The following is a 23,169-nucleotide window of genomic DNA, read 5'->3' on the forward strand; positions in this document are numbered from 1 at the left end:
ATGGCTCATTTAGTTAGAGTACAATGCTGGTAAGATTCAATGTTAAAGTTGTCGGTTTGATTCCCGCATGGGACATTCACATTGAATATTAATGTCAACCATGTGTCACTTTACATAAATGTGTTTGCAGTGCTAAATGACCAAAATATTTCCTCTAAATTACCATATTATGTGTTTATTATTTAAAACCCTTTTTCTTCCTGTTATTTTGCTCCAGGGAAAGATTGGGGAGCCTGGGGAAGCTGGGCCTAAAGGATTTCCAGTAAGTGATTGGGCTAACAGAGTGCTCTTTTAGGTTAGTCATGACTAGGGTGGATACCTGTTGGGGGAAACCATTAGCAATTGGAAAAGAGAGGCTTGTGTGTAGCATGTTGGACAATACACTTAAATATGAATGTAAGAGTAATGTATTGGTGTAACGAAACCAACTAGCCTAGGGGTGGGATGTACTTGATATAGTAGAAAATGGACGTGCCCTAAGCACTAAATTATCTCCATTCCTTACAATGGTTTGTAATATTCCAGGGTCGCAAAGGACCCTCAGGAGCTCCAGGTGCCAAAGGAATAGAAGGAGAGCCGGTAAGTTCTTTTACCTCTAAATGTGATTCTGAGGCATCTCCCAAATCAAATTAAAGTTTATTGGTCGCGTACACAGTTTAGCAGGTGTTATAGTGGTGCATTGAAAAACGTATCTTACTACCTTCTAACAATGCAGTCAAATGTCAAACAATTAAAATATTTTTTTATATAAAGAAAAAAAAGGCGGAACCAAATCCAAAAACGGCGGCAAATCCAATCAACATCCAAAATAGCACTGTAGCAGTATCAAAATGCAATCTATACATATGTACACCGGGGGAATTTACATAAGATATACTAGAAATGCTATGTACAGCAGTAGATATATTAGGAGGTATGTCAAGAATCCAGAATATAAATAAATATGCAGTGTGTATAAACAGTATAACTAAAATACAATGTACAGTAGTAGTAACATCAGAATAATCTATGTCGGTGATACAGTATATAAATACACAGTGTGAAACGGGAAGTGACCAGTGGTTCAATGTCTCTATAACATGGGACAGCAGTGTTGGCTGTGAGTGGGTGTGAGTTTGAGTGTGTGATAGCTTGTGACGGCTATTGATGGCTGTCTGATGGCCTGGTAATAGAATCCGTTTTTTATTCTCTCGGTCTTGGCTTTGATGGATCTGTATTGTCTCCGTCTGTCGGGCGGTAGCCGAGTGAACAGTCCGTGGCTCGGGGGACTGAAGTCCTTGATGATCTTCTTGGCCTTCCCTTGACACCGAGTCCAATAGATGTCCTGGAGGGCAGGCAGCATGGCCCGGTGATGCGTTGGGCTGTTCCACCCATTCAGTTGAGGGTGGAGCAGTTGCCGTACCTGGCAGTGATGCAGCCCTACTGAATGCTCTCAATGGTGCATCTGTAGAAGTTTGTGAGGGTCTTAGGGGACATACCACATTTCTTCAGCTGTCTGAGGTTGTAGAGGCGCTGTTATGGCGAGACCATTTCAGGTCCTCAGTGATGTGCATGCTGAGGAACTTGAAGCTTTTGACCCTATTGACTGCGGCCCTGTCGATGAGGATGGGGACATGCTCCCTCTTCTGTCTCCTGTAGTCCACGATAAGCTCCTTCGTTTTGTTGAGAGAGAGGTTATGTTCCTGGCACCACTCCGCAAGGGCTTTAACCTCCTCCCTGTAGGCTGTCTCATCGTTGTTAATAATCAGGCTGTTGTGTTGTCAGCAAACGTATTGATTGAGTTGGAGTTGTGCGTGGTCACACAGTCATGGGTAAACAGGGAGTACAGGAGAGGGCTGAGCACACACTCCATGGGGGCCCCTGTGTTGAGAATCAGCGTGGTGGAGGTGTTGTTGCCTACCCTCACCACCTGGGGTCAGCCCGTCAGGAAATCTAGGATCCAGTTGCACAGGGAGGAGTTTAGCCCTGAGGCCCTGAGCTTAGTGACAAGCACTATGGTTTCAGAAGCTGAGCTGTAGTCAATTAACAGCATTCTCACATAGGTATTCCTCTTGTCCAGGTGGGATAGGGCGGTGTGCAGTGCAAGGGTAATTGCGTTGTCCATGGATCTGTTGGGGCGGTATGCAAATTGTAGTGGGTCAAGGGTGTTGGGTATGGTGGTGGTAACATGGTCCTTGACTTTCAAAGCACTTCATGATGACATAAGTGAGTGCTACAGGGTGATAGTCATTTAGTTCAGTTACCTTGGCTTGCTTGGGTAGAGGAACAATGTTGGCCATTTTAAGCAAGTGGCATGATAGACTGGGATAGTCGAGATTGAAAATGTCCATAAACACTCCAGCCAGCTGGTCTGCACATGCTCTGAGGACACAGCTTGGGATGTCATCCGGGCCGGCAGTATTGCGAGGGTTAACACGCTTGAAGGTCCTACTCATGTTGGCTACAGAGATCGGGAGCCTGCAGTCCTCGTGAGCAGCGGGGACCCATGACAACGGCTCTGTGTGGTTTATTCTGTTTATACTCGTCCATGTTTCCAGTCACTTTACTGTAGTTAAATGCAATGGTTTGCGCTTTAAGTTTTTCACGAATGCTGCCATGTATCCAGTTTTTTGGTTTGGTTATGTTCTAATCGTCACTGTAGGAACAACATCCTTTATGCACTATGCACCCAGAGACAGAGTTAGTGTAGTCGTCAATGCTATTCCCAGAGGAGGTCCGGAACATATCCCAGTCCACATGAGCAAAACAGACCGTACATTAGCAAGTAATATACTAGGGAGTGGAGGTTGGCTTGCCATTTTCCTTAATTGGACTAGAACTCCAGCTCGCCTTCCCCTCCTCTGGCTGGGTCTTTTTGGAAAAGGGCTTCCGTGATGAAGATAAGTGCTTTGGGTAGTCTAGACAGAGGATTCCACACCGGAAGGTCAAATTTGTGGTGAGTAATCTCCGATCTGATGTCCAGAAGTGTTTGTCGGTCATAGGAAATAATACTAGAACCTTTCTGATCAAATAAAGTACAAAATAACAACAAAAACAACAAAAAAGACTGCAAAGTTGGCTGGGAGCTTGCAAAAGGGCGACCATTGTAGGCGCCATCTTGTTGTTTTACCCTGCCAGGCCTAACTGTCTCCAGCCCAGTCAGGGATATGGGTGTTATTTCCTATATTTAAATTCCTATAGAGTAACACTTACTGCCACATCGGTTTTGCATGATATTTCACCTTCAAGCCAGGAAGCTGTCTGATTTCATTACTATTCCTAACTTTGTTTACCATAATGTCTCCATACACCCTTCCATACACCTGCTGGTAATCCTTCTGCCTATGGTTAGGATCTGTGAAGCCTGAAATCAGGGGTTATTGGACCCAACCAACATCTTAGAGAGGAGGTGACTAGGGGCATTGAACAGACTTAAGTGTGCACTTGTCTCTGCAGTACATCTTCATTCCGACAGCTGAAATGTTGCAGCTTCTGCTTGAGCAGCCCAGGGAAGCCTCATCCTGCATCCTGCATTATGTAACGGGAAGAGAGAGGGAGAAAAAGAAGGGGGGAGAGAAATAAACATAGAGAGAGACATAGAGAGAGACAGATATATATATATATACAGAGACAGAGAGAGAGAAAATTATACGGAGAGAGAGAGGACAGTAAGATCAGATGATTTACTCTGAGCTTCCTGCAAACAGCTCTATTTGAGTATTGGCTAGTTTCCACCACATACAGAAGCTTTAGTTCTGTGTTCTAAGACTCAAGGAGAGGGTCTGGATCTCAAGTCCAGATGGACGTATCGCCACCATCCACATGTATATCCTCAACGGCTTTTTCACACTCTATTCTTGCTGCCTTTTTTCACTCACATTAGCTTTTTATCCGCACTGTATTTATTTAGTTTTACCAGTGTAGTTACCTAGGATATAAAGGGCTTCATAGGCCAATATATTTTGGAGCTCTCGGTCATCACATCATACCATGGCTCTGTCTTATCACCATAGGGACTTACTGGGCCACCAGGAACTATGGGTCCACTGGGAGAGATGGGAGTCAAGGTGAGTTACACTATTCTACATGACGTAGTGTGTCATTCTCGTGGTGTAATGTGATTAGTTCAGGCTCCAGTGACCAATGCCTTGCCCCCTAATTTGATTATGAATGGTCATTGTTCTCTGACAGGGTCTAACTGGAAAGGTGGGGGAGTGGGGACTACCAGGCGAACCAGGAGAGAAGGTAAGATTATACTCTTTAATAATCAACAAGGTACTCACTGTTTGGACCCCAGGAAGAGTAGCTGGGGAATATTCACATTTCCAGTAATCACATTTCCAGTAATCGATTCAGTCTATTTATGTTGCACACAGTGTATTGAAATGGAAAGCGTCCATTTTTTCATTGTGTTATTGACCTGTGTGACAGGGTGCCCTCGGACCAGCAGGAAACTTCGGAGAGCAGGGCCTCATCGGACAGAGGGTGAGTACCCCCTCTTCTACCAATGTTTGTGATTCTTGTAACAAATCAAATCGAATCAAAGGTTATTGGTAACGTACACATGTTTAGTAGATGTTATTGCGGGTGTAACAAAATGCATGTGTACCTAGCTCCAACAGTGCAGTAATATCTAACAATACACAACAATACACACAAATCTAAAATAATGGAATTAAGAAATATATAAATATTAGAACGAGCAATGTCGGAGTGGCATTGACCAAAATGCAGTAGAATACAGTATATACAGTATTATTAAAGTGACCAGTGTTCCATAGGTAGTTTGGCCTTATTTACTTGTACTTAAACCCCCCCTCCTTCAGGGTGAGATGGGGATCGATGGGGATGCCGGACAGAGTGGTCCTGATGGACTCAAGGTAAGAGATGAATAACACTAAGGCAATAGTCACTGTGATGAATCCTAACTTGCGTTGAAAGTCTAAGACCAGAGTTGACAGTCATTGTCTCATTGACATCAATAGACGATTTGCCAGTTAGAGTTATATGTCCATATCTCCAGTTAGGGTATGGCTGTTTAACCGCCTGAGGTCGATGTCCACGTCCCCATCAGTTTAAGCTAGATATGTTTTTTTTTGCATTGGATGCGTCTCAATCCACCGCATCCTCCCATGTCGTACTTCCGCATCTGCGATGAAAGGTAACAGAGCTAGAGCGGTGTTTGTCAGACCATTTGTCAGACCATGAGACTTCCCGAAAATCGGTCTTCTCACATAATCGTCTGTAGTGTCCGAACAGTTTGGGCTACACACTAATCTGACCCCTCTGTGGAAAGGTGAGACTCTCACGAACACGTACGTGCCGGTTTTGCTTGAGGACGCCGACAGGCCTCACAAGACTCGTCTGAAGGTCCACCGGTATCAGTTGAAAAAATGATTGGAAGTACAGTATATACTGTTTGGAGACTCTTTCGTGACAAAAAATGAGGGGTTAAATACATGTAAAAACAAATATACAAATGTTTCCTGATCTTTCTTATCTCTCTCAGATATAGGACAGACACTTCAGAACAAACTATTTACTGTTCTATGTAGTGAATCTGTTATTCAATGCATTTGTATGGGCTAATAGCAGTAAGGCCAAAAATTATTTTTCATCAAATATTTTGGGGATGCTTAAAGGGGTCTTAAAATTCTAAATCAAATAGCAAAATGATCCTTGTTATGACCTTCTTAAAACAATTCCATACAGATTAGTAGGATCCTTCACCCGACTTAGACAGGGCTCAGACTCTTATGGGTTCATAGCCAGTTCTTAGTAAAAGAGAAGAGAGTGTTTTAGGATAACTGTCACTATTTTGAACAGCCATTCACAAGAGAATGTGATTCTATCGTCATCAGATGTGATCTAAGCCATGTTCATATGGAGTTAATGAACTGTACTACACTGTTAAACTGTAATTTGTTTTAGTCAGACTCAAGTGCTGCATTGTGTGAGATGCTGGCCGTCGTACAGTTGGAGCTGAATTCTGTTGACGCTGAGTGAAAATAAACAGGGAGCAGGCAGCAGGCCTATTTTGAGCTCTTCCTTCTGGCAGGAGTTGTTATGGAAATACATTGCCTACCCTTCTCCACTTCGGCCTTCAAAGACCTTGTCTGAATATTTTCTGCTACCGCCAACATCTGCACCCGTGAAATGTGTGATCAGGTATAATTGTCTTCTTGGTTCTCTGCTCAGGGCGAGAAGGGTGACATGGGACCGGAGGGGGGTAAAGGAGAGAGGGGTGACACCGGACTGAAAGGAAAGGAAGGGTCTCCCGGACCTCCTGGCTTAGTGGGAGTGTGGGTGAGTGTCCAAACTCAACCTAACATATTTACATTTCCTGTACTTGACTCTCAGGTTCTCATGAATCAGAGTTTCTCACTTAACTTGCTGTTGTTTTAGATGAAATGTTACTCTGCAGCATGTAGGCTACTACATGTCAAGGCAAAAAGAATACCAACACGCTTTTGTCTCCTGCAAACTGTCTTTACTGAGAATACTGTGGATGACCATTTTGACCATTGCCTTGTCTTTGTCATAGAGGTTTATTGCTGTTAAAATAAACAGCTGTTGACTTCTGACACCAATAACTGTCTTCCAGGGTCAGGAGGGCAAACCTGGCAAGTTTGGTGAAAGAGGAAAACCAGGAGAGAAGGTATGTATGTCAGCTCAGTTCCTCATGAAGTACGCCTCCCTACATCTGTCACTCTCATTCATATCATTCACTGAAACCTGTTAGTTGTTTCACCGTACCTTTCTTGGTTTTTAAAGAAAGTTGGATGGCTCCTTATCTGTTATTGTAGTCAACAAACATTAGGCATCAATGACCTCTAGAGCCACTATGTTGAAAGTGGACATTCAAAATGGAGAGTTGAGATGACACTGTAAAACTATCCACACACAATTTGCCAGTGACTGAAAGTTAACCTTGCTATTTTTGCATGCCTGCTCTATTGCGACCCTTCTCTAGGGCAGCAAGGGTCACATGGGTCACCTGGGAGAGACTGGGGCAATTGGTGAACAAGGAGAAGCAGGATTTGTTGGGCCGAAGGGATCGAGAGGAACCATTGGACCAGTGGTAAGGCTCTGTGGATTTGTTCCTAGTTTTTCGTCTGATATGTTGGTTTCCTAATGTGCTAGGTCGTAAAGACTGAACATCTGACGTTTACAGGGTGCACCAGGGAGAATGGGCCAGCAAGGTGAAACAGGCATCACAGGATACGAGGTAAAATGTACCCTTTACCACATACAATATCCTTCACTCAATATCAACGCAATATGATTCTAGATCAATTAAATATAGCCAGATGATCGATTGATGAAGAGTTATGAAGCATTGCCACCTAAGACATTATCATTGGGCTCCCAAGTGGCACAGTGGTCTAAGGCACTGCATCTCAGCTAGAGGTGTCACTACAGACAACCTGGTTCAAATCCATACTGTATCACAACTGGCTGTGATTGGGAGTCCAATAGGGTGGCGCACAATTAGCCCAGCGTTGTCTGTGTTTGGCCGGGGTAGGCCGTCATTGCAAATAAGAATTTGTTCTTAACTGACTTGCCTTGTTAAATAAAAAAATCTACTATATCTAAATTGCTGCCTTCAGTGAGTATTGTTTACCTAATGACACATAACATTGAATGCTTCCAAGAAGGTAGCTATTGTTGTTGCCCTGTGTGCTGAATAACACGGTCTCTATTGTCCTCCTCTGTGGTTGTAGGGCCACACAGGACGGCAAGGCTCACTGGGACCTCCTGGACCAAAAGGTGAAAAGGTACACTTCCCACAGTCCTGTCTGTGTCTAATAGCTCTCTCTTTGTGGGTGTCTTGACTTATGGTCTGTGGAGGATTAGTGGTGACAGCCCTAGCACTGTCCGTCTCTCTCTCTCTGTCCTATAGTCAATCCATGTAATATATAATACTAATGTTCATGTGTGCGATTTAGCAGACACTTTTATCCAAAACGACTGACAGTCATGTTTGCACACATTTGTATGTCCCACATATCCCATTATCACATGTTGGTAGGGCTAGGAGTTTCTCCTGAACACATGCCCTGACCAGGAGAAACTCTGAGCCCTAGAGATAGGCCATTACTGGGCACTAGAGATAGGCCATTGCTATCAGGAAAAAGTCCTAGCCATATCACATGGTTTCCAGCCGCTGAGAGTGACTGAATTCCACGGCTATTTCAGTCTGATTATCCCACAAGAAGCGATTAAATATAATTGATCAATGGTATGCACAATGGCACTTCTCATTAACTCTGGAGAAATTTGATCAAATGTAGGTCATTGGCCACAAACTGCTTTCAACTGCTATTGGAATACTCCTTGTCATCACTATTCAGATCAATCAAGGTTCAGCTTGATAAATAGGACTTCGATATGAAGTCCTCTTTCCTGTGTGCTGGTAACCTCGTAATGTTGACCATACTTACTTTCTAATGAGATCAATATTGTGCCACTACTCATAAATTGTTTAGTTTTGGATCCCTGTTCCACTGTTTCCTCTTGTGTTTTGCTGATCCTCATGCACTATGAAATACTACAAGCATTCCACATCATTCACCGGCCCCTGTAAAGTCACTGGAACATTTAATGCAATCTAGGTCCCCTTTTTATTGAAAGCAACCTATTGCCATCACCAACAAAAACTATAATTGCATAGAATATTTCATTGTACTGAAAGGAATATCATGAATTTAACCTTATTAAAATTTGTAATTAAAAATAAATCTGTTTTCCCTGTATGTTTTCCAGGGTGAACAGGGGGAGGACAGTAAGGTGGAAGGCCCTCCCGGTCCACAAGGTGACAGAGTGAGTTCCTCTCATCATGTAGCCCTCCGCCTGCTGTGTTGTTTGGTGTTTCTTTGCTAAAATAGCTGGGATCTATATGCTTCATTCTGTTTGGTTCCCATCTGAAACCAGGGTTCTACCGGAGACAGGGGAGACAGAGGAGAATCAGGGGACCCAGGATACCTAGTAAGTGGGATGTCGATTGTATTGTATACGTTAATGTTGTCTCATTTGGAATATATCCTTTATACATGGAAACGGCTAACATTAACAAATGTCTATTTCCCAGGGCCAGCCAGGGGTGGACGGATCGAGAGGCAAAGCCGGAGCAACTGGACTACCTGTGAGTAAAATGTTCTGTTTATGACATGATAATATGTGTTCTTTCACACTGAATCAAATCAAATTTGATTTGAGACAGTATCCACATTAGAATATCTACCTATTAAAAAGGTAAAACTTGTCATTTGTTTGTTTGATTGTTTCATCTTTCATTCGTTCATTCATTCCTTCTTTCTTTTTTATATATTGTAGGGTCATCCTGGACCAAGGGGAATACAGGGTCTGAAAGGATCGAAAGGTGATCAAGTAAGGACAAAATACCTCAACAACAACCAAACTGTTGTATCCAGTTTTACCTCACAACACCTGTTTGAACCACTTTGGTACCCCTTTAATTTGATTTCAATGTATTGGGGCTCTTTTGCTATGTGGTGATGTCATGTTGGAGCTGATGGTCTGTACCTCTATGATCTACTCCAGGGTCAGAAAGGCAAACGGGGCAAACAAGGCGAGTCTGGGACCAAAGGACCACCGGTGAGTGAGAACTTTATCTTTTCATTTTAATACTGCATGTTATTTATTGATTGATTGGTTGATTGATTAATTGATTGATTGTGCTAGAATGCATCTCATATGTAGCATTATTCTCTATCTTTTCCAGGGTCCCGAGGGTCCTCCTGGCCCAAAGGGAGTGGTGGGAAGAGAGGGCCTTGAGGGCCAACCTGGAATGGACGGGCCTCCTGGGAAAGATGGTGACAATGGAATGAAGGTGAGGAAGGACAGACACCATAACTGTGCATTCTTCTCATTGACTGAAATAAGCAGAGTCTTTTGCTACTGTATGATTGGTCTTCTCTGTTAAGCCTCAGCCATCCTCAATTGTTTGTGTCCACTCCTTAGGGGGAGCAAGGAGACGACGGAGAGTTTGGTATCATTGGCAAAGCTGGTAACAGTGGTAAAATGGGCGTGCCAGGGCTTCCAGGCGATCAGGGCTCCTTCGGACCCAAGGTGAGAGAGGAGAGAGAACATGCTCCAATGAACTGTGACCACCATGGTTATCCAATTATATGTTGTACAAGGTGAAGAATGAACTATGACCACCATGGTTATCCTATTATATGTTGTACAAGGTGAAGGATGCACTGTGACCACAATGGTTATCCTATTATATGTTGTACAAGGTGAAGGATGAACTGTGACCACAATGGTTATCCTATTATATGTTGTACAAGGTGAAGAATGAACTGTGACCACCATGGTTATCGTATTATATGTTGTACCCGGTGGATGAACTGTGACCACCATGGTTATCGTATTATATGTTGTACCCGGTGGATGAACTGTGACCACCATGGTTATCCTATTATATGTTGTACCCGGTGGATGAACTGTGACCACCATGGTTATCCTATTATATGTTGTACCCGGTGGATGAACTGTGACCACCATGGTTATCCTATTATATGTTGTACCCGGTGGATGAACTGTGACCACCATGGTTATCCTATTATATGTTGTACCCGGTGGATGAACTGTGACCACCATGGTTATCCTATTATATGTTGTACCCGGTGGATGAACTGTGACCACCATGGTTATGGTATTATATGTTGTACAAGGTCTGAAGGATGAGAAATAAGCACTTGAGCTATTGCTCCATCAGAACTTCCCAGTCGAGTGTTGAAAGAAATCAACCTTCCCCACACGGTACTGGTCCTGAATGGTTGTCTGTCCTTGTGTGTGTGTCACAGGGTGAGAGGGGTCTCCCCGGCCAAACTGGATATTCAGGGAAAAGAGGCCACATTGGTGGAATGGGAATTCCAGGAAAACAGGGTGACCAGGGGAACAAAGGACAGCTCGTGAGTAACATAGCAACATTGCTGAGTCCGTTTGATTGGTCATCATGACTAGGACATGATAATGATGATGAGGAGGTGAATGACAATGACGACAGTGAGGATGATGAAGATGGTTCCATTTCTCTCCCCAGGGTGACACAGGTGAATCAGGGTACCCAGGGGTTCTCGGGATGTTCGGACCAAAGGTACGCTAGACTTCCCCACCCCATTTTCATCTCACACCTGAGTCACATGATCAAATAACACAGGGCTTTAAACGTGGACCATCAAGAATGAAGTTCTAAGACGCAAAAAATATGGTTCTAATAAAACACCGGCAAAAAAGCAGAACCCATTTTCAGTGGGAAATCAGGGATCTGCTGGAGATTAATAGTAAAGCTTTAAAGGAATTTAAAGCCTCAAACGATTTGGTAGCGTCTATTGTCTTTGCTCTGAAAGGGATAAATCGAATTAAAGACTGCTGCATTGGGGCAGAAAATCTATCACGGTCCACAAGAAATTTACTCCACCCACGTGTAATGTCACTTAACACGCCATAACTTCGGTTACTTTATTACTCTCTAGTGATGTTGCTCTACAGGTGTTGGGCAGTTAAGAAAACAAAGAAGTTACAGGCTTTACTGAACATTTAGGCGCTAATTTAGTGAGTCATATGACTGCCTGTGCTCCAGTTGGAGATTTTCCTAGAGTGTTCCATTTTGATATACTGTATACACACATCTCACAGAGGAATGTTAGGCAGCTGAGCCTTGGCGTTATGCTAAAGTGGAGATAGATTCTCTGACTTGGTAAATTAGATGTCAGACGCACTGTAGGCTTACTGACTCATCATCAAGACCTATCAAATAATAATTTTCAGTGAAAGAGCTGTTAACTGAAGAAACTTGGAGTGTCTCTTGCTGTCTGTGTTGCTTACTGTGCATATTACATACAGCCCATATGGTGCAACCTTGCACTCAGTTGGCCTAAGCTTCTATATGAAGTGATACTTGCCTTATTAACACATTGTATCTTATCAACACATATGTTTTATCTTCATAGGGACCTCTAGGAGATCTGGGCCCAGCCGGCATACAGGGACCAAAAGGGCCACATGGCTTGATGGTAAAAGGAGATTAGAAAAATTGTTATTACGTAATTCCCTATGTTTTTCCAGGTCAGGTAACATGGCCTATTTTTAGGTTGGAACTTGGGTCAATAGTTCATCCTAGGCTGAAACACTGGGCATATTAATATATAATACACATAGTATATGCCATTTATCAGACGCTTTTATCCATACATTTTCTGTACGGGTGGTCCTGGGAAATCAAACCCACTATCATGGCGTTGCAAACACCCTGCTCAACTAACCAAGCAAAAGAGGGCCACCATATTGACAACATATTCCTTGTTAATTCAGATAGTGGCTGCCCTCACTAACAATGTTTATCTTTCTCTCTCTCTCTCTCTCCAGGGTAATGTTGGTGCCACAGGCCCAGTCGGTATCATCGGCCCCAGTGGTAATACAGTATGTACATCATCATATCTCATACCCCTTATCTGCCAAAGAACATGTTATCACTCAGTTTTTTGGGGGGGCGATGGAGTAATTTCCCCTCTCTCTCGCTCGCTCTCTCTCTCGCTCTCTCTCTCAGGGTCCCCAAGGTGACAAAGGAAGTCGAGGGGATGCGGTGCGTGTCCTTATTTTTATGAATCATATCCCTTATTCCAGGCCTGGGTTCAAATACTATTTTGAGTATATACTCTAGCCTGCCTGCCTGGAATTTCAGATGGGCGGGGTTTAGAGTTGTGGCACTATTCTATTGGTCCATTTAGACTGGCAATTAATCACACAAAGTATTTGAAATGATTTCAAATAGTATTTGAACCCAGCTCTGCCTTACACCGAGGCTTAGAGTGATCACAGGACAGAATAGGGTGCTTAGTATGGAGAGCACACTGCTTAGAAGGGATTCAGCCTCAACCCCTAAAGCACTTTTCATTTCCCTCAGTGCTTCTCTGTTTGTTGTTCCACTCACCATGACAACTAGGAATAAGTTGAGACAGAAAGGCTACTTACTGCTTGCCGCTGCTTTACCGTCTGTTGGCAGAGGAGTTTAGATGAAGAGGATCTTGATATTGAGAGGTCAAGCTGCAGCATTATGGTCTAGGGGGGTGTATTAATCCAATAGTGTTCTTGGTTTTTTACAAACAGGGGGTACAAGGACCAAGGGGCCCTCCTGGTCCTCGTGGACCACCCGGACCCCCAGTAAGTCTTTTCTGTTATTTATCTAAAGACTTTGCAATAGTGGTATCACTCGTTCTTCTGAAATGTTTTATATGCTGCACTATGACTGGACCATGCATTAACCCCCCCCCCCCCTTTCTATTTCCATTGTCTTATAGGGTCTCCCTGGTTCTATGCCATTTGTAAGTCTCCTCTATTTACAATTGGACTTTCTCAGAAGCAATGGAGAGGAGTAAGGAGTGAATGCGGGAGAATGTTTCAGAGTTCATACTTTTGTCTTTTTGTCTTCTCTTGTAGAGAAGGGAGGCTATTGGTGCTGCTTTTCAGCTCATTATTGATTCCCATGCTGCGCTGAGGTCAGAGGTGAGTCACTGTGAGAAGCATCATTGGTCCCTTGGCAAATAAGCAATGTACCCAGTACAATACAGAGAACAATTGTATGTTCGTACTGTATGTATGACCAACTCTTACATAAATATTCCATTAGCATTAATGCATGACAAAAGTACGGTTACCCTCATGCTTCTCAAGCCAGGATTTTGTCATTTATCACTCTCCAATGGTGGCTGGCTGTTTGTGAAGATTTGGTGCTCGGTGTGTGACCGTTTGTCTCTTATCATTTCTAGAGTTACCACGACATGGACCTGCCCATGTTGGACCACCAGGGTACAGAGATATTCAAGACCCTCCACTACCTCAGCACCTTGATCCAGAGCCTGAAGAACCCACTAGGAACCCACGACAACCCCGCGCGCATCTGCAGAGACCTCAAGGACTGTGAACAGAGGATGAATGATGGTGAGGAAGGCACAAATGTCGTCTGAGATACAGGACACAGTGTAGCCTGAGATTCACATTTTGGGTTCAATCCTTCAGTTACAGTATACTTAGTCCAATAGTTTTTCTAGACCATGTGGACCTGACTAGTTATAAGCTATAACTAAGCTATAAATTGTAATCTATAGTGATAAATATCAAGACTATACACCTGACCAGTGATATCCCTTCCTAAAGCATTACATACTTGTCCACTCTGCTAAAAGTACACTACTCCTGTATCCAGACTCCTTTTTCACTCAGTTTGTTCTCCTTCCCTAAGGAACTTACTGGATCGACCCAAACCTCGGCTGCTCTGCTGACTCCATCGAGGTGACGTGTAACTTCACCAGCGGTGGCCAGACCTGTCTGAAACCCATCACAGTATCCAAGGTCAGCATCAACTTCCACTAGTACTCAGCCATTTACAGTCAAAACAAGCCACAATCCAGTCAAAACAACTGATAATAGGAAGCCAATATTTTAGTCAGGTTTTCAGAGAAACTTGTAGTGTATTTGAGGTTTAAAAATGCTTCTGAAGTTTGCAATTTACACTTTGAAATTTCAGACTTTATTTTCCCTTACGAAATATGTATCAACCCCTACTAAAATGCCCATTAATTAGGATCCACATAATAATTCACATTTCCTGTTGCTGCAGGATTATTTTCCTGCTGTAGCAAACTGGCTCAAATGAAGATCCTACATCTGTATGTTTCCACACACAACCGTCGTACTGTACTACAGAACAGCATTCTTACTATTTAGCTCATTTGAATTTCCTGTCTTTTGTTTCTTTTGACACATCCTACATTTTTACTTCAGACAGGTTTTGTATCTGGCATCCAGAACCAAATCTTGCATGTCCACTGGTATTGTCTGACACAATAGATTAGGGATTAAATTGTAACGGTAGTTGATGTGTGTCCGTCTGCAGCTGGAGATGGGGGTGGGTCGTATCCAGATGAACTTCCTCCATCTACTGAGCTCTGAGGCAGTGCAGCACATCACCATCCACTGCCTGAATGTCCCCGTGTGGGCCAACAGCTCCTCCCTGGAGCCCTCCCCCACCGCGGTGCGCTTCAAGGCCTGGAGCGGAGGAGACATGATCCAGGCTGGAGGACTCCTGGAGCCCCACGTAGTGAAGGACGAATGCTGGGTATGTCAACCTCCAGCCTGGATCATGTGACAGGCTGCTCTCCTACTGAACATACAGCTGGTGGAATAGTGGATGAAATAGTGCATGACACTTTACATGTTGTTACATAGGCTACCATGTATTTAACGCTACCATGTATTTAAGGCTACCATGTATTTAAGGCTACCATGTATTTAAGCTCTAATTATAGTAAATTGTACACCAACTGAAGATAATGTATTGCACAGTCTGACCAAATTAGTCTCTGTAGGTTCTAAAAAGTAAAATCCCCTTGTCTTTCAGATCAAAGATGGCCGCTGGCACCAGACCCATTTCGTCTTCCAGACCCAGGACCCCAACTTACTCCCCATCCTGGACGTGTATAACCTACCGGTCACAGAGCCTGGCTCGCACTACCACCTAGAGGTTGGCCCCGTGTGCTTCTTATAGAGGCCTGTTCTTATAGAGGCCCAGGATACAGTACATACACAGCCTCCTCATAGGAGTGACTTGTGGGGGGATGGGGAAGGTTAGGGGGTCTTCCTGTCCCCATATACTGGGGCCCTTCAGGAGAGGCAGGCCAGGCCAGGCCAGGCCCCTAACCCTCCAGCATATGCTCGGACTGCAGAAACAGGCAGGGGGCACCATTGAGGGACGGACCAGGAGAAACTGCAGAGATACTGAGACGTCTCGCACTAGTTCCTACCGCCTGCCTGAAGAGAAGATAAGCTTTGGCTTTTTTCAGGGACTTGTTTTACTGTCGCACGGCACGAGCCCTGGATGCCCGAGTGAGATAAAAAATAATGAGTCTCTAACATCACTCTTGGACAACATTTTAACGTATTACTTTCTATGGTCATGAACTCTCAACATGTTATGAAATGTGTAAAGTAATAGGGAACGATTATAAATGCATTTGCATATTATGAATGCATTACTTATCCTTCTAAATGTCACACATACACATGTATTATTTATACATGTTATATGTATATCTTAATATAAAAGTGCAATAAACATATCTCGTTCTGCAGTTTTTCAAAGCAATTAAGGTTTACAGTGAGACCCAACAATTGGATATAATATTATCATAACATTCAGGCTTAGGCTTAGTTTCCAGCATACATCCACAGGTGTGTGCTGTCCAGCTATTTTCTCCTGCCTGATCTGCAGATGACGTATGAATCTACTTGTAATGGTGATTAGGTGCTGAAGAAATGCCCACTGGTCTACGAATAACTATTGCATTCCTGATGTGTGTTTCCCTAGTCAAATGAATTGAAGCTTGCAGTTAGAGAGTGAATCCAGAGAGTGTCAGAAGAGTCGGTCTACCTCCCATCTCTCAATGAGCTGAACCAGAGATGATGACACCTGGTACCTGGTGCTATAATAATTCCTGTGGTGGGTTATGAGGCGGTCTTGTTTAATCCTGACAGAACATAGATACCTTTTCTACAGCAAAGGGAATATTTTTTTACACAGTATGAATGCAAAGAAGGAAAAATGTTTAAATTCACTCCAAGCTAGCAAAAACAAGCTAGCAAAAACAAGCTAGCAAAACAGCATTTCTTTCTCTGCATCGCTATTGTACTCCCCTTTGTATGAGTCTGAAGCTATTATTGAAAGATTTAGGTCTTATTTTTGACTTGTTGAAATGTATAAATGTGTATAATTATGCAAAGCTTTGTTGTATACAGTGGATCCCAACATGCTAATTTATGTTATTTAATGTCTATGGGTTTTGCGACTTTCTGTAAACTTTAAGCCAGACACCCATCATTAGCAGAGCATTTTTTATTTTTAATAAATTTGGGGCTTCATCGATTTTGTTTTCTAGGTTTGTTTTTTTATAATCATAACTGTACTGGAACCATTTTCAATGCTTTTATGTCTTACTGTTTTACTATATTGTTGACCATGTTTGTGAAATCTCTGTACAGGCGGTCAGCTCAACCAACCAACCTAGAAAGTCAGAATACCTCTCATATCACACATCTTAAACAGCCCTCCATCATGTTCTTACATTAGTAAAGCCATAACACATCCAAAGAGTCATCTGACATCTTTGTTAAGGGCCAGGAACAGATATTAGTGGTCATCGTGTACTTCATCCATTCATCTCTGCAGGTCCTCTGTCTGTCAGCATCATAATAATACAGCTGGTAGTTTTCAACACTTTCATTTTCTTCAACATTCAGGTGTTCAATAAATATTTGAAACCCAAGTAGACGTGTGTTTCCATTGGTTCTCATTCTCTTATTAAAAAAAAGGTAATTATCTATCCAGTACAACTTTCATTGTCAGCTACAAAGACACTGAGCAGAGTTTAGTTCTCAATAAAAGTTAAATACTTAATGCAGTATTAATAGTTATCATAGTACATGAACCACAAGGCTTTTATTGTAAAACAGCTCATGTGTTATTGCAACTTAAATACTGCAAATGAATAGTTATCCCTTTTGAAAAATGTATCTTGAAAGAATAGCGAGCGGCTCATCTCTATACACTTCACCTCTTCACCACATGAGGGCACTCTTATCTCATTTTTAAACAAAATGTAAGTCTAGTTGAACATTTAGCTAAGGGTCTTATTCGTCACATGATCCTTATTTTTTCCCTTCTCTACACTAGAATAGAGCATACTCTACACTTAATCTATCTGTCTGGGTACCAGAGATACAAAAATGACACAAACCAGATAGTTCAAGGTTTTGTATTGACACAGGATTGGACACATGGCATAGCGCCCCCTGTCCACGGGTAGGTTGACCCCTGTGATGAATGTGACAGCGTCCGACACCATGAAGGCTATAGCATGAGCCACCTCACCTGTTCTACCCAGAGCATGGGTCTGCTTACACTTCTCCAGGAACTGGGAGGAGAGAGAGAGTGAATGTGTGTGTGTGTGTGTGTGTGTGTGTGTGTGAGAGAGAGAGTGCGAGCTATTGAGAGAGAGATAGTGAGCGTAAATGGAAAGACTTTGATGAAGTACATTGTGCAAGGTAGACTAAGTAGAGTGGGGGGTCTGTGATGTGAACCGCGTTCTCTCCAAACACAATGACCTCTACACAACCTTTGGAAGCCCAGCCAGTGGACCTGACCTGGTAAACCATGATGTGACGTTTGTATAACATAAGAGTTACCTGAGCATGCTGCTCCTCTTCCCGCCCAGCTCTCCCGTGGACACATGTTATGATCACGCTAGGACTGGAGGAGGAAAGACGGAGAGAGAGAGAGATCAACACTGTAGTAATAACTACATAATAAACAGGGTTAGGGAGGGATTACGGATTACATATAATCAGTTACGTTACCAGCAAACATATCAAATTAAATGTATTGATCACATACACGTGTTTAGCAGATGTTATTGCGGGTGTAGCGAAATGCCTGTTTTATTGTAACCAGATTACAGATACTTTTGAAAAAGTTGAAAAAATACATTGACACTTCTGTTTTCTCAATGACATTCAATGCAGGATTGAAAAAAGTGCACGTTTAAGTTGGTCCCTTGTAGTTCAGTTGGTAGAGAATGGTGCTTATAACGCTAGGGTAGTGGGTAGGACTCCCGCGAACACCCATTTGTAAAATGTATGCACGCTTTACTGTAAGTCGCTTTGGATAAAAGTGTCTGCTAAATGACATATATTATACGTTTGTTCCACCTGAGCAAGTCTGACCACATCAGAGACGACTATGACACACCAATTACATTTGATGGATCCTTTTTGTCTTCTTCTAATAACTCTGTAGAGGAAAATAATCTAGAAGTACCCAGATTACGTTACTAAATTAGGGTTTCCAAAAGTTACTTTACTGATTACAATTTTGGACAGTTAACTAGTAACTGTAACAGATTACATTTAGAAAGTAACCTAACCAACCCTGATAAAAAGGAATAACTTAGTACCTAAACAAACATGACTTACCGGACAGTGTTGACTCGTACTTGCTTTGATACCAGCTCTGAGCGGGAGGTACAGGAGTCATGAGTGCCTGTGCTTTCAATACAATCCCAAATAATTAGTGATAAATAGTCCAAATAAAACCTGTCCTGATCAAGTGCTATGCAACGTGTGAATTGGTCAATGGCAGATTTAGATATCCAATAGACACCTGGGAATGAGAAAAACTGAGAATTGAGTTCAACAGAAATCATACTTTAATAGAGCATAATATAGACACACACACACACACACACACGTTTTACTATCCTTGTGGGGACCTACAGTAAAACTGAATTCCATTTAAATTCTATTTTCCCTAACCCGTAAGTCTAAAATAGCTTGTCTCCTCTTGGGGACCTGGAGAATTGTTCCCATGAAGGAGAATGTTCCTTGTTTTACTATCCTTGTGGGGACATCCAGTATCTAATAGTATTACAAGCAAGCACACAAACACACACCCCTCCTCACCATCTATAGCTCTTATCTCAATTCACAGATATTCTTCTGTAAATGAATTGTGTACACTCCACACACACACACTGGTGTGGTGATACCCACTGATCATTGGCCGTTGACGCTAGAGACAGTAACGATAGAACCCTTGGTCTTGACGAGGTGAGGTACACAGAGCTGAGTCAGGTGGTATACTGATCTGTAGAAAAAATAAACAAACAAACCTTGACTAAGAAAGAAACATCATTGCAAGAACATTCGCCTACTAGCCATCTCTCGTGGACAGAACTGCGTAAACATAACTGGTACCAGCTGACCAATTACGTGAGACTTTAGTTCTGGGTTAACCGAGGTTAGCCTAGTGTCAAAAAAATACTGACAGACAATCTAATAGACAGACCACTGTATAAAGCACGTACTGCAATGAAGAAGTAAAACAGATCTAAGGCTTCATCCATGCAGCGAAATATAAACACCAGCTCCTTTGCGGTTTATACGGTATACAGTGCATTCAGAAAGTATTCAGACCCCTTGACTTTTTCCACATTTTGTTACATTACAGCCTTAATCTAAAATATATTACATATTTTTACCCCTCATCAGTCTACACACAATACCCCATAATAGACAAAGTGAAAAAAGGGGTTTAGAATTTTTTGCAAATGTATGAAAAATAAAAAAGAGAAATACCTAATTTACATAAGTATTCAGACCCTTTGCTATGAGACTTGAAATTGAGCTCAAACAAAACATTTCTGCAGCATTGAAGGTCCCAAAGAACACAGTTGCCACCATTATTCTTAAATAGAAGAAGTTTGGAACCCCCAAGACTCTTCCTAGAGCTGGCCACCCAGCCAAACTGAGCAATCTGGGGAGAAGGGCCTTGGTCAGGGAAGTGACCAAGAATACGATGGTCACTCTGACAGAGCTCCAGAGGTTTTCTGTTTGAGATGGGAGAACCTTCCATAAGGATAACCATCTCTGCACCACTCCACCAATCAGCCCTTTGTGTTAGAGTAGCCAGACGGAAGCCACTTCTTAGTAAAAGGCACATGACAGCCCGCCTGGAGATTGCCAAAAGGTACCTAAAAGACTCTCAGACCATAAGAACCTAGATTCTCTGGTCTGATGAAAACAAGATTGAACTCTTTGGCCTGAATGCCAAGCATCACATCTGGAGGAAACCTGTGGGGATGTTTTTCAGAGGCAGGTACTGGGAGACTAGTCAGGATCAAGGGAATGATGAACAGAGCAAAGTACAGAGAGATCCTTGATGAAAACCTGCTCCAGAGCACTCAAGACCTCAGACTGGGGCGAAGGTTCACTTTCCAACAGGACAACGACCCTAAGCACACAGCCAATACAATGCAGGAGTGGCTTGGGGACAAGTCTCTGAATGTCCTTGAGTGGCCCAGCCAGAGCCTGGACTTGAACCCGATCAAACATCTCTGGGAAGATCTGAAAATAGCTGTGCAGCGAGGCTCTTTATCCAACCTGACAGAGCTTGAGAGGATCTGCAGAGAAGAATGGGAGAAACTCCCCAAATACAGGTGTGCCAAGCTTGTAGCGTCATACCCAAGAAGACTCAAGACTGTAATCGCTGCCAAAGGTGTTTCAACAAAGTACTAAGTAAATTGTCTTAATACTTATCTAAATGTGATATTTCAGTTTTTTTTTAAAACATACATTTGGTAACATTTCAAAAACCTGTTTTTGCTTTGGCATTATGGGGTATTGTGTGTAGATTGATGAGGGGAATTGCTTAATCAATTTTAGAATAAGGCTGTAAACGTAAAAAAAAAAAAAAAAAAAAAAAAGTCAAGGGATCTGAATACTTTACGAATGCACTGTATGTCATTCAAAACGTAAAACTTCAGGTTATTATTATCTTCTACCTGACGTTGACGTTCATGACCTCGTCATACTGAGCCACTTGCTCTGCAAGGGCCACTTGCTCTGCAAGGGCTGCGGCTTTTGCGGAGCGATGGGTAACGATGCTTCGAGGGTGGCTGTTGTCGATGTGTGCAGAGGGAACCTGGTTCGAGCCCAGTTAGGGGTGAGGAGAGGGATGGAAGCTATATTGTTACACTGGTACACCCAACACCCAACAAAAAAAAAGTGTTTAGGGAAGCCGGCTTGGATTTGGCTTCACACCAATCACATCAAAAGCCGAACATAATTTACAGAAATAATTTGAATTGTTGCATCTCCTTGTGTTGTTGTCCTCCGGTGGCTAGCGAAGGACAATGTGTGCAAGCAAAAATGTGCCCTTTCCTGGTGGTTTCCTCCAATTCTCCAATTCTAACAGCGATTCTGATCCAACCATAAATTCATACATTGTGCTCCTTTCCTGAGAGGATGGATGTTCAATATGTAGCTAGATATAGTAGGCGAATGTTAACTAGCTGGCTCATTGTTGCCCATGAAAGGAAGTTAGGCTAGTGAGCAAGCATTAGCCTGGAGATAGGGATTTGGACTGGTGGTTTTACATAATTCTCCAATTCTCCAATTATAACAGCGATTCTGATCCAACCATAAATTCATACATTGTGCTCCTTCCCTGAGAGGATGGAAGTTCAATATGTAGCTAGATATAGTAGGCGAATGTTAACTAGCTGGCTCATTGTTGCCCATGAAAGGAAGTTAGGCTAGTGAGCAAGCATTTTAGCCAGGTAGCTAGCCTCGGACAGTCATAGACCGTTTTGGCAACATGAAAGAGAGGATGGCATTGGCGTTTCTCTACAAGTAGGGTTAGTCAAGATGTTTTTTCTACTTGCAAGATCCTTAACATTATCTTATTCTACATGGACAGAATATGTGTTTATGAGTTGTGAGTACCCCTACCATCTCTGCCTAGGATGTGCATAATACTAAAATGTACAAAATATTTAATTCCTGGAGATAATTTCCAATGCTTATTTGTATGACTTATTCAAAACTGTCGATAAATGACTGCAAAAACACATATCCTCATAATTCATTTTCAAAGACACTAGTAGCCATATCAGATTTCAAATATGTGATAACACTGGCAAAATTGGGAAGTGGAATAATACAATAATTGTGGGGAATAACAGTAGAGTTCTTGCAGACAAGCACAGTAATTACCCTCTATTGTAGCCCATTGTTATAAGAATTACTCCACTGATCAGACTAGATAAAGTAAATAAAATCTCCTGAAGACAAGATAACATAAATCTGCCCCTATACCCTAACCAAATTGTTTATATTTATTATCCCCCCTCTAGAATAAAACATACACTTTTGGGTTCACAATCTGTTTGACAAAACTATTTTCGTAGTTACAAGTTAGATACCGCTACTGTCAAACCGTTAGTTTGAGGCATACGTTTGATAAATCCAACGTCTGTACCACAGCACGCAGTTCAACTGCGAGGCAAACCCAGCGTTCCATTGGAAATGAATGTACTTCTGGTGCATTTACGATCGGTGTGATTGAGGGGTAACATGCAATGAAATCCGACTCACCTGAAATCCTTCCGAGGCCGTAACTGCTTTTAGAACGTCTATTACAATTACATTTTATATAGGTCAAGTTCACTTGTGGCTGTGCCAGAGACGGTTAAATTAAAGTCAACGAACTACTAAGTAGACCAGAACCAGCTGCTATTGGATTGGTGTGTGTGGGAGACACCAGGTTAA

At 42.5% G+C, this 23,169-nt stretch overlaps 1 protein-coding gene and 1 pseudogene across 1 annotated transcript in view; one reads left to right on the top strand and one right to left on the bottom strand.

Annotated features, from left to right (window-relative positions):
• LOC120062931 (collagen alpha-1(XXVII) chain B-like) overlaps nt 1–17,330 on the top strand; it is an 82,177-nt gene extending 64,847 nt beyond the window's left edge. Inside the window, exons 30-59 of the mRNA XM_039012988.1 lie at nt 218–262; nt 526–579; nt 3,993–4,046; nt 4,171–4,224; nt 4,411–4,464; nt 4,806–4,859; nt 6,178–6,285; nt 6,584–6,637; nt 6,953–7,060; nt 7,154–7,207; nt 7,704–7,757; nt 8,746–8,802; nt 8,914–8,967; nt 9,071–9,124; nt 9,316–9,369; nt 9,544–9,597; nt 9,725–9,832; nt 9,964–10,071; nt 10,815–10,922; nt 11,054–11,107; nt 11,964–12,026; nt 12,379–12,432; nt 12,560–12,595; nt 13,120–13,173; nt 13,311–13,334; nt 13,450–13,515; nt 13,779–13,950; nt 14,252–14,361; nt 14,906–15,127; nt 15,410–17,330. Of these exons, the coding sequence (XP_038868916.1) occupies nt 218–262; nt 526–579; nt 3,993–4,046; nt 4,171–4,224; nt 4,411–4,464; nt 4,806–4,859; nt 6,178–6,285; nt 6,584–6,637; nt 6,953–7,060; nt 7,154–7,207; nt 7,704–7,757; nt 8,746–8,802; nt 8,914–8,967; nt 9,071–9,124; nt 9,316–9,369; nt 9,544–9,597; nt 9,725–9,832; nt 9,964–10,071; nt 10,815–10,922; nt 11,054–11,107; nt 11,964–12,026; nt 12,379–12,432; nt 12,560–12,595; nt 13,120–13,173; nt 13,311–13,334; nt 13,450–13,515; nt 13,779–13,950; nt 14,252–14,361; nt 14,906–15,127; nt 15,410–15,556 (2,292 nt within the window). The 3' untranslated portion in view covers nt 15,557–17,330. The remainder of the gene's footprint in view (nt 1–217; nt 263–525; nt 580–3,992; nt 4,047–4,170; nt 4,225–4,410; nt 4,465–4,805; nt 4,860–6,177; nt 6,286–6,583; nt 6,638–6,952; nt 7,061–7,153; nt 7,208–7,703; nt 7,758–8,745; nt 8,803–8,913; nt 8,968–9,070; nt 9,125–9,315; nt 9,370–9,543; nt 9,598–9,724; nt 9,833–9,963; nt 10,072–10,814; nt 10,923–11,053; nt 11,108–11,963; nt 12,027–12,378; nt 12,433–12,559; nt 12,596–13,119; nt 13,174–13,310; nt 13,335–13,449; nt 13,516–13,778; nt 13,951–14,251; nt 14,362–14,905; nt 15,128–15,409) is intronic.
• Nucleotides 16,041–22,372, bottom strand: LOC120062932 (annotated as a pseudogene).
• Between the last annotated feature and the right edge of the window lie 797 nt (nt 22,373–23,169).

Source organism: Salvelinus namaycush, chromosome 18 (genome assembly GCF_016432855.1).
Source record: "Salvelinus namaycush isolate Seneca chromosome 18, SaNama_1.0, whole genome shotgun sequence".
NCBI classification, from domain to species: domain Eukaryota; kingdom Metazoa; phylum Chordata; class Actinopteri; order Salmoniformes; family Salmonidae; genus Salvelinus; species Salvelinus namaycush.